This window comes from Oncorhynchus gorbuscha, linkage group LG03 (assembly GCF_021184085.1).
Source record: "Oncorhynchus gorbuscha isolate QuinsamMale2020 ecotype Even-year linkage group LG03, OgorEven_v1.0, whole genome shotgun sequence".
Classification (NCBI taxonomy): domain Eukaryota; kingdom Metazoa; phylum Chordata; class Actinopteri; order Salmoniformes; family Salmonidae; genus Oncorhynchus; species Oncorhynchus gorbuscha.
Window position 1 is genome coordinate 25484547 of NC_060175.1, and position 12511 is coordinate 25497057.

The 12511-nt window shown below is 45.9% G+C and overlaps 1 protein-coding gene across 12 annotated transcripts in view; it reads left to right on the top strand.

Annotated features, from left to right (window-relative positions):
* LOC124029232 (calcium-dependent secretion activator 1-like) overlaps positions 1-12511 on the top strand; it is a 176884-nt gene that overhangs the window by 70630 nt on the left and 93743 nt on the right. For all 12 annotated transcript variants that reach the window (XM_046341047.1, XM_046341052.1, XM_046341056.1 and 9 more), the window contains exon 3: positions 3784-4116. In XM_046341047.1, coding sequence (XP_046197003.1) covers positions 3784-4116 — 333 coding nt within the window. The remainder of the gene's footprint in view (positions 1-3783; positions 4117-12511) is intronic.

Genomic DNA, 12511 nt, shown 5'->3' on the forward strand with positions numbered 1-12511 from the left:
CAACATAATTTTAGAGAATTTGGCAGTACGTCCGGCCTCACAAATGCAGATTTCGTGTAATCTCGCCAGCCCAGGACCTACACATTTGGCTTCTTCACCTGCAAGATCGTCTGAGACCAGCCACACAAACAGCCAATGAAACTGTGGGTTTGCACAACTGAAGAATTTCTGCACAAACTGTCAGAAACTGTTTCAAGGAAGCTCATGTGTGTGCTCGTCGTCCTCACCAGGGTCTTGACCAGACTCCAGTTCGACATTGTAACAGACTTCAGTGGGCAAATGCTTCGATAGCCACTGGCACGCTGAAGAAGTGTGCTCTTCACGGATTAATCCCAGTTTCAACTGTACCGGGCAGATGGCAGACAGCTTGTATGGCGTTGTGTATGCGAGCGGTTTGCTGATGTCAACGTTGTGAACAGTGTTCCCCATGGTGGTGGTGGGTCATGATTTTGGCAGGCATAAGCTACGAACAACAAACACAATTGCGTTTTATCGATTAACTATTTTATGCACAGAGATACCGTGATGAGATCCTGAGGCCCATTGTCGTGCCATTCATCCGCCGCCATCACCTCATGTTTCAGCATGATAATGCACGGCCCCATTTCGCAAAGGTCTGTAAACAGTTCCTGGAAGCTGGAAAATATCCCAGTTCTTCCATGGCCTGAATACTCACCAGACATGTCACCAATTGAGCATGTTTGGGATGTTCTGGATTGACGTGTACGACAGCGTGTTCCAGTTCCCGCCAATATCGAGCAACTTCGTACAGACATTGAAGAGGAGTGGGACAACATTCCACAGGCCACAATCAACATTCTGATTACCTCTATGCAAGGTGAGATGTGTCGCGCTGCTTGAGGCAAATGGTAGTCACACCAGATACTGACTAGTTTTCTGATCCACACCCAATCTTTTTTTTAAGGTATCTGTGACCAACAGATGCTTATCTGTATTCCCAGTCATGTGAAATCCATAGATTAAGGACTAATTCATTTATTTCAATTCTGTTCCTTATATGAACTGTAACTCAGTACAATCTTTGAAATTGTTGCATGTTGTGTTTATATTTTTGTTCAGTATTTTTATCGCAACAGTATTTTTATCACAATTCCAGTGGGTCAGAAGTTTACATACACTAAGTTGACTGTGCCTTTAAACAGCTTGATGTTTATGTTTTAATGATGTCATGGCTTTAGAAGCTTCTGATAAGCTAATTTACATAATTTGAATGAATTGGAGGTGTACCTGTGGATGTATTTCAAGGCTTAGCTTCAAGCTCAGTGCCTATTTGCTTGACATCATGGGAAAATCACAAGAAATCAGCCAACACCTCAGAAAACAAATTGTAGACATCCACGAGTCTGGTTCACTGAGGAAGCAATTTCCAAATGCCTGAAGGCACTACGTTCATCTGTACAAACTACAGTATGCATGTATAAACACCATGGGACCACGCAGCTGTCATACCGCACAGAAAGGAGACGAGTTCTGTCCACTAGAGATTAACCTACCTTTATGCGAAAAGTGCAAATCAATCCCAGAACAACACCAAACGACCTTGTGAAGATGCTGGAGGAAACAGGTACAAAAGTATCTATATCCACAGTAAGATGAGTCCTATATAGACATAACCTTGAAAGGTCGCTCTGCAAGGAAGAAGCCACTGCTCCAAAACCGCCATAAAAATGCCAGACTACGGTTTGAAACTGCACAAGGGGACAAAGATTGTACTTTTTGGAGAAATATCCTCTGGTCTGATGGAACAAAAATGAAACTGTTTGGCCATAATGACAATCGTTATGTTTGGAGGAAAAAGGGTGGAGCTTGCAAGCCGAAGAATACCATCTCGACCGTGAAGCACGGGGATGACAGCATCATGTTGTGGGGGTGCTTTGCTGCAGGAGGGATTGGTGCACTTCACAAAATAGATGGCATCATGAGGCAGGATAACTATGTGGATATATTGAAGCAACATGTCAAGATGTCAGTCAGGAAGTAAAAGATTGGTCGCAAATGGGTCTTCCAAATGGGCAATGACCACAAGCATACTTCCAAAGTTGTGGCAAAATGGCTTAAGGACAATAAAGTCAAGATATTGGAGTGGCCATCACAAAGCCCTGACCTCAATCCTATAGAAAATTTTTGGGAAGATCTGAAAAAGTTTGTGAGCAAGGAGGCCTACAAACCTAACTCAGTTACACCAGCTCTGTCAGGAGGAATGGGCCAAAATTCACCCAACTTATTGTGGGAAGCTTGTGGAAGACCAGAGTTAAACAATTTAACGGCAATGCTACCAAATACTAATTGAGTGTTTGTAAACTTCTGACCCACGTAGAATGTGATGAAGGAAATAAAAGCTGAAATAAATCATTCTCTCTACTATTATTCTGACATTTCACATTCTGAAAAGAAAGTGGTGATCTTAACTGACCTAAGAGGGAATTTTTACTAGGATTTAATGTCAGGAGTTGTGAAAAACTGAGTATAAATATATTTGGCTAAGGTGTATGTATATCAAACTTCAACTGTATGCTTGTTCAGCATATTTTTTTTAAAGAAATGCTTCCACACAGATGTGGTACCTGATTTAATTAAGCAATTAACATTCCATCATGCTTAGGGTCATGTATAAAAATTCCAAGTTGCCATTATTTTGGCTGCCATGGCTAAATGAATGGATCTGTGAATTTTAAAGGGTGGTCTCAAAGGAGCATAGGGACATTTAATGTGTTTTATGTGTGTGTGTGTGTCTCAGTCACCAGATCTCAACCCAAATGAACACCTATGGGAGATTCTGGAGTGGTGCCCCAGACAGCGTTTTCCACCACCATCAACAATTTCTCATGGAAGAATGGTGTCACATCCCTCCAATAGAGTTCCAGACACTTGTAGAATCTATGAATTTACTCATTGAAGCTATTATGGCAGCTAGAGGTGACCCAATGCCTTGATAAAACACTTTATGTTGGTGTTTCCTTTATTTTGGATGGTACCCATATGCAATCACAATACCCACTTGGCACGCGGGCAATTCAATGTTGGTTCAAAGTCATTGTAATCCTTCAAGGTTCAAATGAATTCTTGAAATTACTTAGAAACAATGTTGATTCAGACAGTGTGTCCTCAGTGGGTATAGTTTATCATAGTTTATCATAGTTTATTTGCGGTAGTTAGATAGCCTCTTAGCCTCTTATAGTAGCAGTGTAAATATTTCAGTTGTGTTATTATAAATGATATTATCTCAGCAGACCTGGTTGGTGTCTATTCATACCTCCATTTTCTGCTGTTTGCTTTCCAAGTGCCTTCAGGTGCAAACGTGGAAATATGTTTTTATTTTATATCGGTTCACCACTTTTCATGCTTTGCTATTCTTTGTACTGAAAAGAACAATATAAATTAAACACCTACTAGTATCTGTAGCTGCAACAGCAGTAGAGACTTTCTGTCTCTACTCTGTTACAAGACAGTCATTGACATCACATTGCTCTCTTTCTCTCTGTGGCATTATAACTTCAGATGCTCTACTTTCATTTACCTACGTGATGTAATCAAAATGTATATGAGCCAGGTGTGGGTGCCCTTTATCACACTGATGATTGGTTAAGTCAACAAAAAAATATATCCTTTCACTTGAATTTATTATTGCGCTGAGCACATTTTGGGGCATCTGTCCGAATAAATATAATTTTGCCATTTAAACCTCACTTTTGTATTTCTTCTGGATGTTTTCAACAGTGTGCGGTTATCTATCCTTTCCAACATGTCTCTCTGTGACCGCAGGTGTTCCTGAAGAGCGACCGCGTTGCCAAGATGGTCCAGAGCGGGGGCTTCTCAGCCAATGACTGCAGGGAGGTGTTCAAGAGGCACATTGAGAAGCGTGTCCGCAGCCTGCCTGAGATCGACGGCCTGAGTAAGGAGACAGTGCTCAGCTCCTGGATGGCCAAGTTCGACACCATCTACCGCGGGGACGAGGACCCACGCAAAGCCCAGCAGCGCATGACGGCCAGCGCCGCCTCAGAGCTCATCCTCAGCAAGGACCAGCTCTACGAGATGTTCCAGAACATTCTGGGTATCAAGAAATTTGAGCACCAGCTGCTCTACAACGCCTGCCAGGTAAGAGCAGGCGTTAGTAGAGGGAGGGTGTGTGTGTACACATCACTGTGAAATATGGTTGCATCCGAAATGGTTCCCTATTCCCTGCACTGCTTTTGACTAGGGTCCATTTCTGACGCATCTATGTGTGTGTATATCGCTGGTAAAAAAGACCACTACTTTCCCAGTGGGCAAAACTGACTGGTGACATCACAACCAGAGACTGATGTCATTGCAGACAGTTTTGCCTGCCGGGTTTACAACAAACAATCAAGGCCAAGAACAGTCCAGCATGTGTTACTGTTGTTCAGGCTATGCCTGCAGCTGTACAGATACAGTGGAAAGTCTCCTGTCTCCTTACTCTCACGCAGTAGCAAGGTCACAGATCAATATGGGTTTATAGAATCACTCCACGTTTTAGAGACCAACTGTATTTTTCAAGCATCTCAAGCATTTCAAGTTTTAATGTCACATGCACAAGTACAGTGAAATGCCTTTCTTGCAAACTCAAAACCCAACAATGCAATAATCAATAACCATGTAGGAGGGCTGACTTAAGATCAGGTTTTCCTTTTAGATTATAATGCATGGTCGAACTGATCCTCAATCAGCACTCTTACTCTGAGTCAATTTGTGGATATGGGCCCAGGTTTAACACCTTGACTAGAAGGCATGTTTTACTTTCAAACAGGCTCTTCCTGTTCTTGTATTTAGGCTGAAACAGCCTTCATCAGGTTTCCATTTGGTGAAATAATATAAAATAACATGCACCTGACACTTATTTTCAAGAGGGAGATCGCACAAACCCAAAGCTGGTAAATCACAGGCCTATCTTACAGCCCGGAGCTTAGAGAGCCAGCACTTCGATCTCCTTCCTATGAGGAGTGACATGTTGAGATTGCTCGAGGACAATGGTGGACACCAGTGTGCTTGTGTCGGATATAACTCTTCTACCCACAGCGATACTTCACTTGTACAACACTGAGACCTAGAGAGCAGATAGCCGTGCTAATATATTCTTCTTCCAGGAGCTTGATTAAAAGTCTGATCACAGGAAGCATTCGGAGCCAGAGCTCAGATACATTTACATTTACATTTCCTCATAATTTAATGCATTAGTAACCACACTTAAGTGAATGGTCTCATTCTCTCCCATTTCGATTTAATGCACGTGGCCCTCAGAATCCAATGAATTGTTGAAACGGCTTAATTTCTCCCTGAGAGAAGAAGTATCATCTTACTGTTTTCTTCGTAATTTATGTTGTATAGCATTTTACAGATGCACTGCACATAAATTATTGTGCCATTTCCTGGTAGATCACATTCTAATACTCCGCCTAATTTCAGTTTATGTGACAAAACCGTCAAGAATATAATATATTTTCCATAACCAAAAATAGTGTTTTCTGTGGTTTGAAGTTGGTGTACAAAACCAAAAGTAAGAGACGCAAAACAAAATTTCAGAATAGGAGGAATCAAAATAGAGCTGTGACAATACAGAGGCGGATGCAAGATGCAAGCAACGATGGTTTAATGAATACAGTTTACAGCAGCAACAGGACAGACAGACTGTACTCAGACGGAATCCGACCCAGGGACTAGGGCGCATCTTCCGATGATAGCGTGCTGAGAAATCCAGGGGAGTGTGTCCGGATGGGTAGGAAGGAGCACAGCAGATAATCCACACAAGGGTGGCGAGAGAAGAGCACAGACACACGACACAACCTCAGGGAAGTAACAACGATCTGACAACAAGAAACACTGGTTACAGAACATATAAAGGGAAGATAAGTGGTTACAGCTGGCGCAGACAATCAGGCCGAGATTGGGAACCACGCCCACAAACACGGGAGAGACAGAGAGAGAGAGAGAGAGAGAGAAAGAGAGAGGGAGGCAGTGGATTCATGAACCGTGACAATACCCCCCCCCTAGGAACGCCTTCTTGGCGTTCCCAGGCGAATTTACCTGTCGATTGAAATCATCGATAAGGGAGTGATCCAGAATGTCCCTAGCAGGTACCCAACTTCTCTCCTCCGGGCCGTAACCCTCCCAGTCCACCAGGTACTAGAATCCGCGTCCCCTCCATCTAGAGTCCAAAATACGATTGACAGAAAAGGTGGGTTCCCCATCAACAAGTCGTGGCGGCGGGGGAACCGGGACCGGCGGGTTAATACGTGCCTGAAACACAGGTTTTATTTTAGACACATGAAAGGTAGGAAGAATTCTCCTATACGCCGGAGGAAGCTTGAGCCGGACCGCCACCGGACTAATGATCCTGGTGACTTTGAACGGGCCGATAAATTTGGGGGCAAGCTTGTTCGAAACGGATCGGAGTGGAATGTTCTTAGTAGAAAGCTACACTCTTTGGCCAACATGTATACCGGAGGCTTCGACCGGTGGCGATCGGCCTTAGCCTTGGTGCGCGCCCCCACCCGGAGAAGAGTCTCACGGGCTCTGCTCCATGCGTGACGGCACCTCTGGATGAAAGCGTGAGCGGAAGGGACAGTGACCTCGGACTCCGTACTGGGAAAGATAGGTGGCTGGTAACCTAAACTACACTCAAACGGAGAGAGACCCGTAGCTGCCACTGGCAACGAATTGTGAGCGTACTCAACCATAGAGAGTTGTTGACTCCAGGAAGAGGGATTCTTAGAAACCAAACATCGCAACACTCTCTCCAAATCTTGGTTGGCCCTCTCCGTTTGACCGTTGCTCTGGGGATGAAACCCTGAAGACAGGCTGACACTCGCTCCCAGTAACCTACAAAACTTTTGCCAAAACTTGGACACAAATTGGGGCCCCCTGTCAGAAACTATGTCCATCGGCAGGCCATGTAAGCGAAAGACGTGATCCACGACAGCTACCGCTGTCTCCTTGGCAGATGGTAATTTAGGCAAGGGAATAAAGTGAGCCGCCTTCGAGAACCGGTCCACCACGGTCAACACAACCGTCTTGCCCTGGGAGGGCGGGAGGGCGGTAACAAAATCTAGCGCCATGTGGGACCAGGGTCTCGAAGGGACCGACAGCGGTTGGAGTAACCCATCTGGGGGTCGATTAGAAGTCTTCCCAGTGGCACAAACCGAGCAAGCCACAAGACAAAACTGTGAATGTCACGAGCCATCAGTGGCCACCAAAAGCGTTGCTTAACCAAAAAGCTAGTGCGGCTGACTCCTGGATGACACGCTACATTGGAGCAATGCCCCCACCGAATAACATCGGACCGACACCCCTCCGACACAAACAACCGATTAGGCGGGCAACCGGGCGGAGGCGTTACCCCATCTAAGGCCGTTTTGACCCTCGATTCAACCTCCCATGTGAGTGTGGATACCACTAGGGTCCCGGGTAGGATGCACTCGGGAGTGGATGGGTGTTCGGAATGGTCAAAAATGCGAGAAAGGGAATCGGGTTTGACATTCTTGGAACCCGGGCGATACGAGAGAGAGAAGTCAAAACATACGAAAAAGAGTGCCCACCGCGCCTGCCTGGAGTTGAGTCGCTTGGCGGTTCTGATATATTCCAAATTTTTGTGATCGGTCCAAACTATAAAAGGTACCCCCAAACCCTCTAACCAATGGCGCCACTCCTCCAGTGCTAACTTCACTGCCAACAACTCTCTGTTGCCAATGTCGTAGTTGCGTTCCGCAGGTGATAACCGATGGGAAAGGAACGCACAAGGGTGCATCTTGACGTCAGAAGAGGAACGTTGGGAAAGTACCGCACCTACCCCCACCTCTGAAGCGTCCACCTCTACTACGAACTGACGCGAGGGATCGGGAGCTATGAGGATGGGAGCCGAAACAAAGCGGCTCTTGAGTTTGGCGAATGCAGCCTCGGCTGTATCGGACCACCTGAACGTCACTCTGGGGGAGGTTAAGGCGGTAAGAGGAGCGACTATCTGACTAAAGTTGCGAACGAAACGCCGGTAGAAATTGGCGAATCCCAGAAACCTCTGTAGGGCCTTACGGGAATCTGGGCTTGGCCAATCCACCACAGCCTTAACCTTGTCAGGATCCATGCGAATACCTTCAGTCGAGACGATGTAACCTAGGAATGGAACGGATTGTGCATGAAAAATGCATTTCTCCGCCTTGACAAAAAGTCCATTCTCCAACAACCTCTGAAGCACTCGTCTGACGTGCTGAACATGTTCCTGGAGAGAAGAAAAAATCAGTATGTCATCCAGGTAAACATATGTGAACTGATCAATCATATCTCTCAGCACGTCATTGACGAGTGCCTGGAAAACCGCTGGGGAGTTGGATAGCCCAAAAGGCATGACCAAATATTCGAAGTGCCCTCTGGGGGTGTTAAATGCGGTCTTCCATTCGCCCCCCTTATGCGAACCAAATGATATGCATTACGTAAATCCAACTTAGTGAACACGGATGCTCCCTGTAACCTTTCAAAGGCTGAGGACATCAACGGTAAGGGATAGGTATTCTTCACTGTGATGTTATTCAACCCACGGTAATCAATGCAAGGACGCAGAGATCCGTCCTTCTTCCCCACAAAGAAGAACCCCGCCCCCGCTGGAGAAGAGGAAGGACGAATGAATCCAGATGCCAGAGAATCAGAGATGTATCTCTCCATAGCCTCCCTCTCAGGAACAGAGAGTGAATATAACTTGCCTTTAGGCGGAGACTCACCTGGCAATAATTATATTGCACAGTCATAGGGACGATGCGGAGGAAGAGAAGCAGCACGGGACTTACTGAACACCTCCTTCAGGTCGAGGTATTCAACGGGCACGTTAGACAAATCCACTGCCTCCTCTAGAAACACAGAATCAGACACAGACGATCAGGCAGACACTAAACAGGACTCAAGACACTTGTTACTCCACATGGATATAGAGTTATGACCCCAGTCAACTCTGGGGTTGTGTTGGGTGAGCCAAGGGTGGCCGAGAACTAATGGTGCAAGGAGTGAGTCCATGAGTAGAAATGATAGTGTCTCAGTGTGATTGCCAGAAGTGATGAGTGTGATAGGTTCAGTGGTGTGAGAAATGTTGGGGAGTTCTTGACCATTGAGAGCGTTGACGGATATCTTGTGCGTGAGTGAGGTGATAGGAATCTGGAGTTTGTGAGCGAGCTTGAAGTCCATGAAATTACCCTCTGCTCCTGAGTCCAGTAAGGCTTGGGTGTCGTGCGTGTGGGTGGCCCATCTTAGTCTTACCGGGAGGAGAGTAGATGATGAGGTCTTCTCTGTGGTGACACCACCCGATAGTAGTCTCATGTTTACTACCGGGCCTGATCTTTTACCGGGCAGGAGTGGATAAAGTGGCCCGCTCTACCACAGTAGAGACAGAGTCCTTGGGATCTCCGCCTCTCCCTCTCTTCCCGGGAGAGGCGAGCTCTCCCCAGCTGCATGGGTTCGTGAGCGGAGGCTGAACTGGCCGTGTTCCCGCCGCTGGCATGCCCGCCGTCTGTGTCGTTATACGGTCTGTTAGGGCATGCTCGGCGGCCAATACGACTCAGACGAGCGTCGACCCTCAAGGCTAGTTCCACTAGTCCATTTAAACTCCTGGGAAGGTCCAGAACATAAATCTCCTTCTGGATCCGGTCCTCCAGCCCATGCAGGAACATGTCCCACTGCGCCTCCTCGTTCCACTGACACTCTGCGGCCAGAGTTCGGAATTGGATGGAGTATTCCGATACTGAACGGTCTCCTTGGCGAAGGTCAGCGAGAAATGCATGGAACATCTCGTAAGAAAAGCTCTGCAATAGTCAGGATCACCTGAATAACCCTCTGATGTCGGTAGCCGTGGCTCTAGCTGGGAATCCGGCTCTGGTGGGGCGGGTTGAACTGCCGGTGTAGGTGGCGCAGCGGAACCCCTCAGATGTTGTAATTGTTGGGTCAGCTGGGATACCTGCGTCGCAAGGGCTTGTACTGCCCGACCTGTGCTGGAGATGTTCTCCTCTTGTTGATCCATTCTCGTGATACTGCGGGAAATGAATTCGGTCAGACTTGTTGAACTCGCTGCATCCATGGTCAGGTCAGATCGTTCTGTGACAATACAGAGGCGAATGCAAGATGCAAGCAACGATGGTTTAATGAATACAGTTTACAGCAGCAACAGGACAGACAGACTGTACTCAGACGGAATCCGACCCAGGGACTAGGGCGCATCTTCCGATGATAGCGTGCTGAGAAATCCAGGGGAGTGTGTCCGGATGGGTAGGAAGGAGCACAGCAGATAATCCACACAAGGGCGGCGAGAGAAGAGCACAGACACACGACACAACCTCAGGGAAGTAACAACGATCTGACAACAAGAAACACTGGTTACAGAACATATAAAGGGAAGATAAGTGGTTACAGCTGGCGCAGACAATCAGGCCGAGATTGGGAACCACGCCCACACCAACACGGGAGAGAGAGAGAGAGAGAGAGAGAGAGAGAGAGAGAGAGAGAGAGAGAGAGAGAGAGAGAGAGAGAGAGAGAAAGAGAGAGAAAGAGAGAGGGAGGCAGTGGATTCATGAACCGTGACAAGAGCACATAGAACAGATCTACCTTAGACTTGCTTTCAATTAAAATTACAGATCTACAACACACATTTCCTAAAAAGTTACAAATTGCAGTTTTAATGGTTGCTATCCCAACGGCATATCCTCAGGAAGCTTTGAACTGATTTGTTTTTCCTTCAACTGAAGTACAGTATAATGGAAGATTAGACTGGGTTACAATGTGAAGTGATAGATTGATCAGTCTTGACAATTCAGAGGCATGACTCTCTCTCTCTCTCTCTCTCTCTCTCTCTCTCTCTCTCTCTCTCTCTCTCTCTCTCTCTCTCTCTCTCTCTCTCATTGCCAAAGCAAACATATAAACACGCATCAAATCAATGATGACGCAGATAGATAACAATAGGACAAACAATAATACTCAATGAGTAGTAACAATTAATGGGACACTACAGTAACAAATGAACAAGGACAATAATTAAATAGTGATAAAGACAATTGGCAATGTTATTGCTCTGGTTTGTCGTTCCACTGTTTGTCCCTACGTGTGTTGTAAAAAGCTACATATTTAGCAGCTAATGTGGCACAAAAGTTTTTTTTTTATTCCCAGTAGATTGATTTTCTCCCTCTCTGTTTTGGTTTCAAATTTGTTGTGTTTGTTTTCAATTTTGGGAAAGAAAATTGGCAATGTTGGAGAAAATGCAGCTGTGTCAGGGCAGAGTGAGCACAACCTGTCCTCTCTGAGATTTGTCTATGACGGCTGGTTTATAAGGCCAGGCTTTGCTTACTGAGTCTGTACACAGTCAGTGTTTTTCTCCGTTTTTTATCAGTCACAGTGAATAGACAGTCTGCCACGATGTACTGTCTGTTTAAAGCCAAAAAGCTTTGCCGCCATTGGTCTGTCATTGGTCTGTCTCACGCTGAGATAAAGCACAGCCCCTCTGAATCTTCCCATAGTTGCTTTAGTTTCTTCCCTGCTCATCCTTTGAAGATGGCTAACCTAGTTTTCCTGTGCAACCTGGCGGCGGAGCTGGGAAGAGCCGCTGGTGGAGGGTCAGGAATGAATCTGCTTGCAGGACAAGGACACCGTGCTGTGGGTTGGTATGGTGGCATGGTGGGCAATCCTTCTGAACATATACCACTTGGCACTAAGCACTGCAGAGCTGCAGACAAAGGAAGCTGCCAAATTATAAATATATATATATCAATCGTGTTCTGTTTTTTATTTTTACCCTTTTGCTTTTTTTGTAACTGGAAACTGTGTTGCTGTGTTTTAGGTATAGCATATTGTGGTGCTTCTCCTACATCATATGTCTTCAGGTCAGGGCCACTTGGCTGTGTAGCAATGAGCTAAACTGGTCAGATTGATTTACCATCTGCCTGGATTGGAACACAGACACACATGCTTAAAATCATGCGTTCATGTACGTACACACACACACACACACACACACACACACACACACACACACACACACACACACACACACACACACACACACACACACACACACACACACACACACACACACACACACACACACACACACACACACACACACACACACACATGAACAGACACACACACACACGGACGGACACAAACACGGACGGACAGACAGACACAGATGCACACATAAACAGAGCGATCAGAGGCGGGCCATTTCAGCATACTAAATATCCCTATGCCAGTTACCATCTTGTCACAGCAGTGAAAACACCACTGCTCACAAGCAGCAGAATAGCTATTTTTCTGCTGACCACTGACACTATAGACCTTTTTACCACAGTGTTCAATATGACAGGAGCAATATGCTTTTTTACCACAGTGTTCAATATGACCGGAGCAATATGCTTTTTACCACAGTGTTCAATATGACCGGAGCAATATGCTTTTTTACCACAGTGTTCAATATGACCGGAGCAATATTTCTTTTTTACCACAGTGTTCA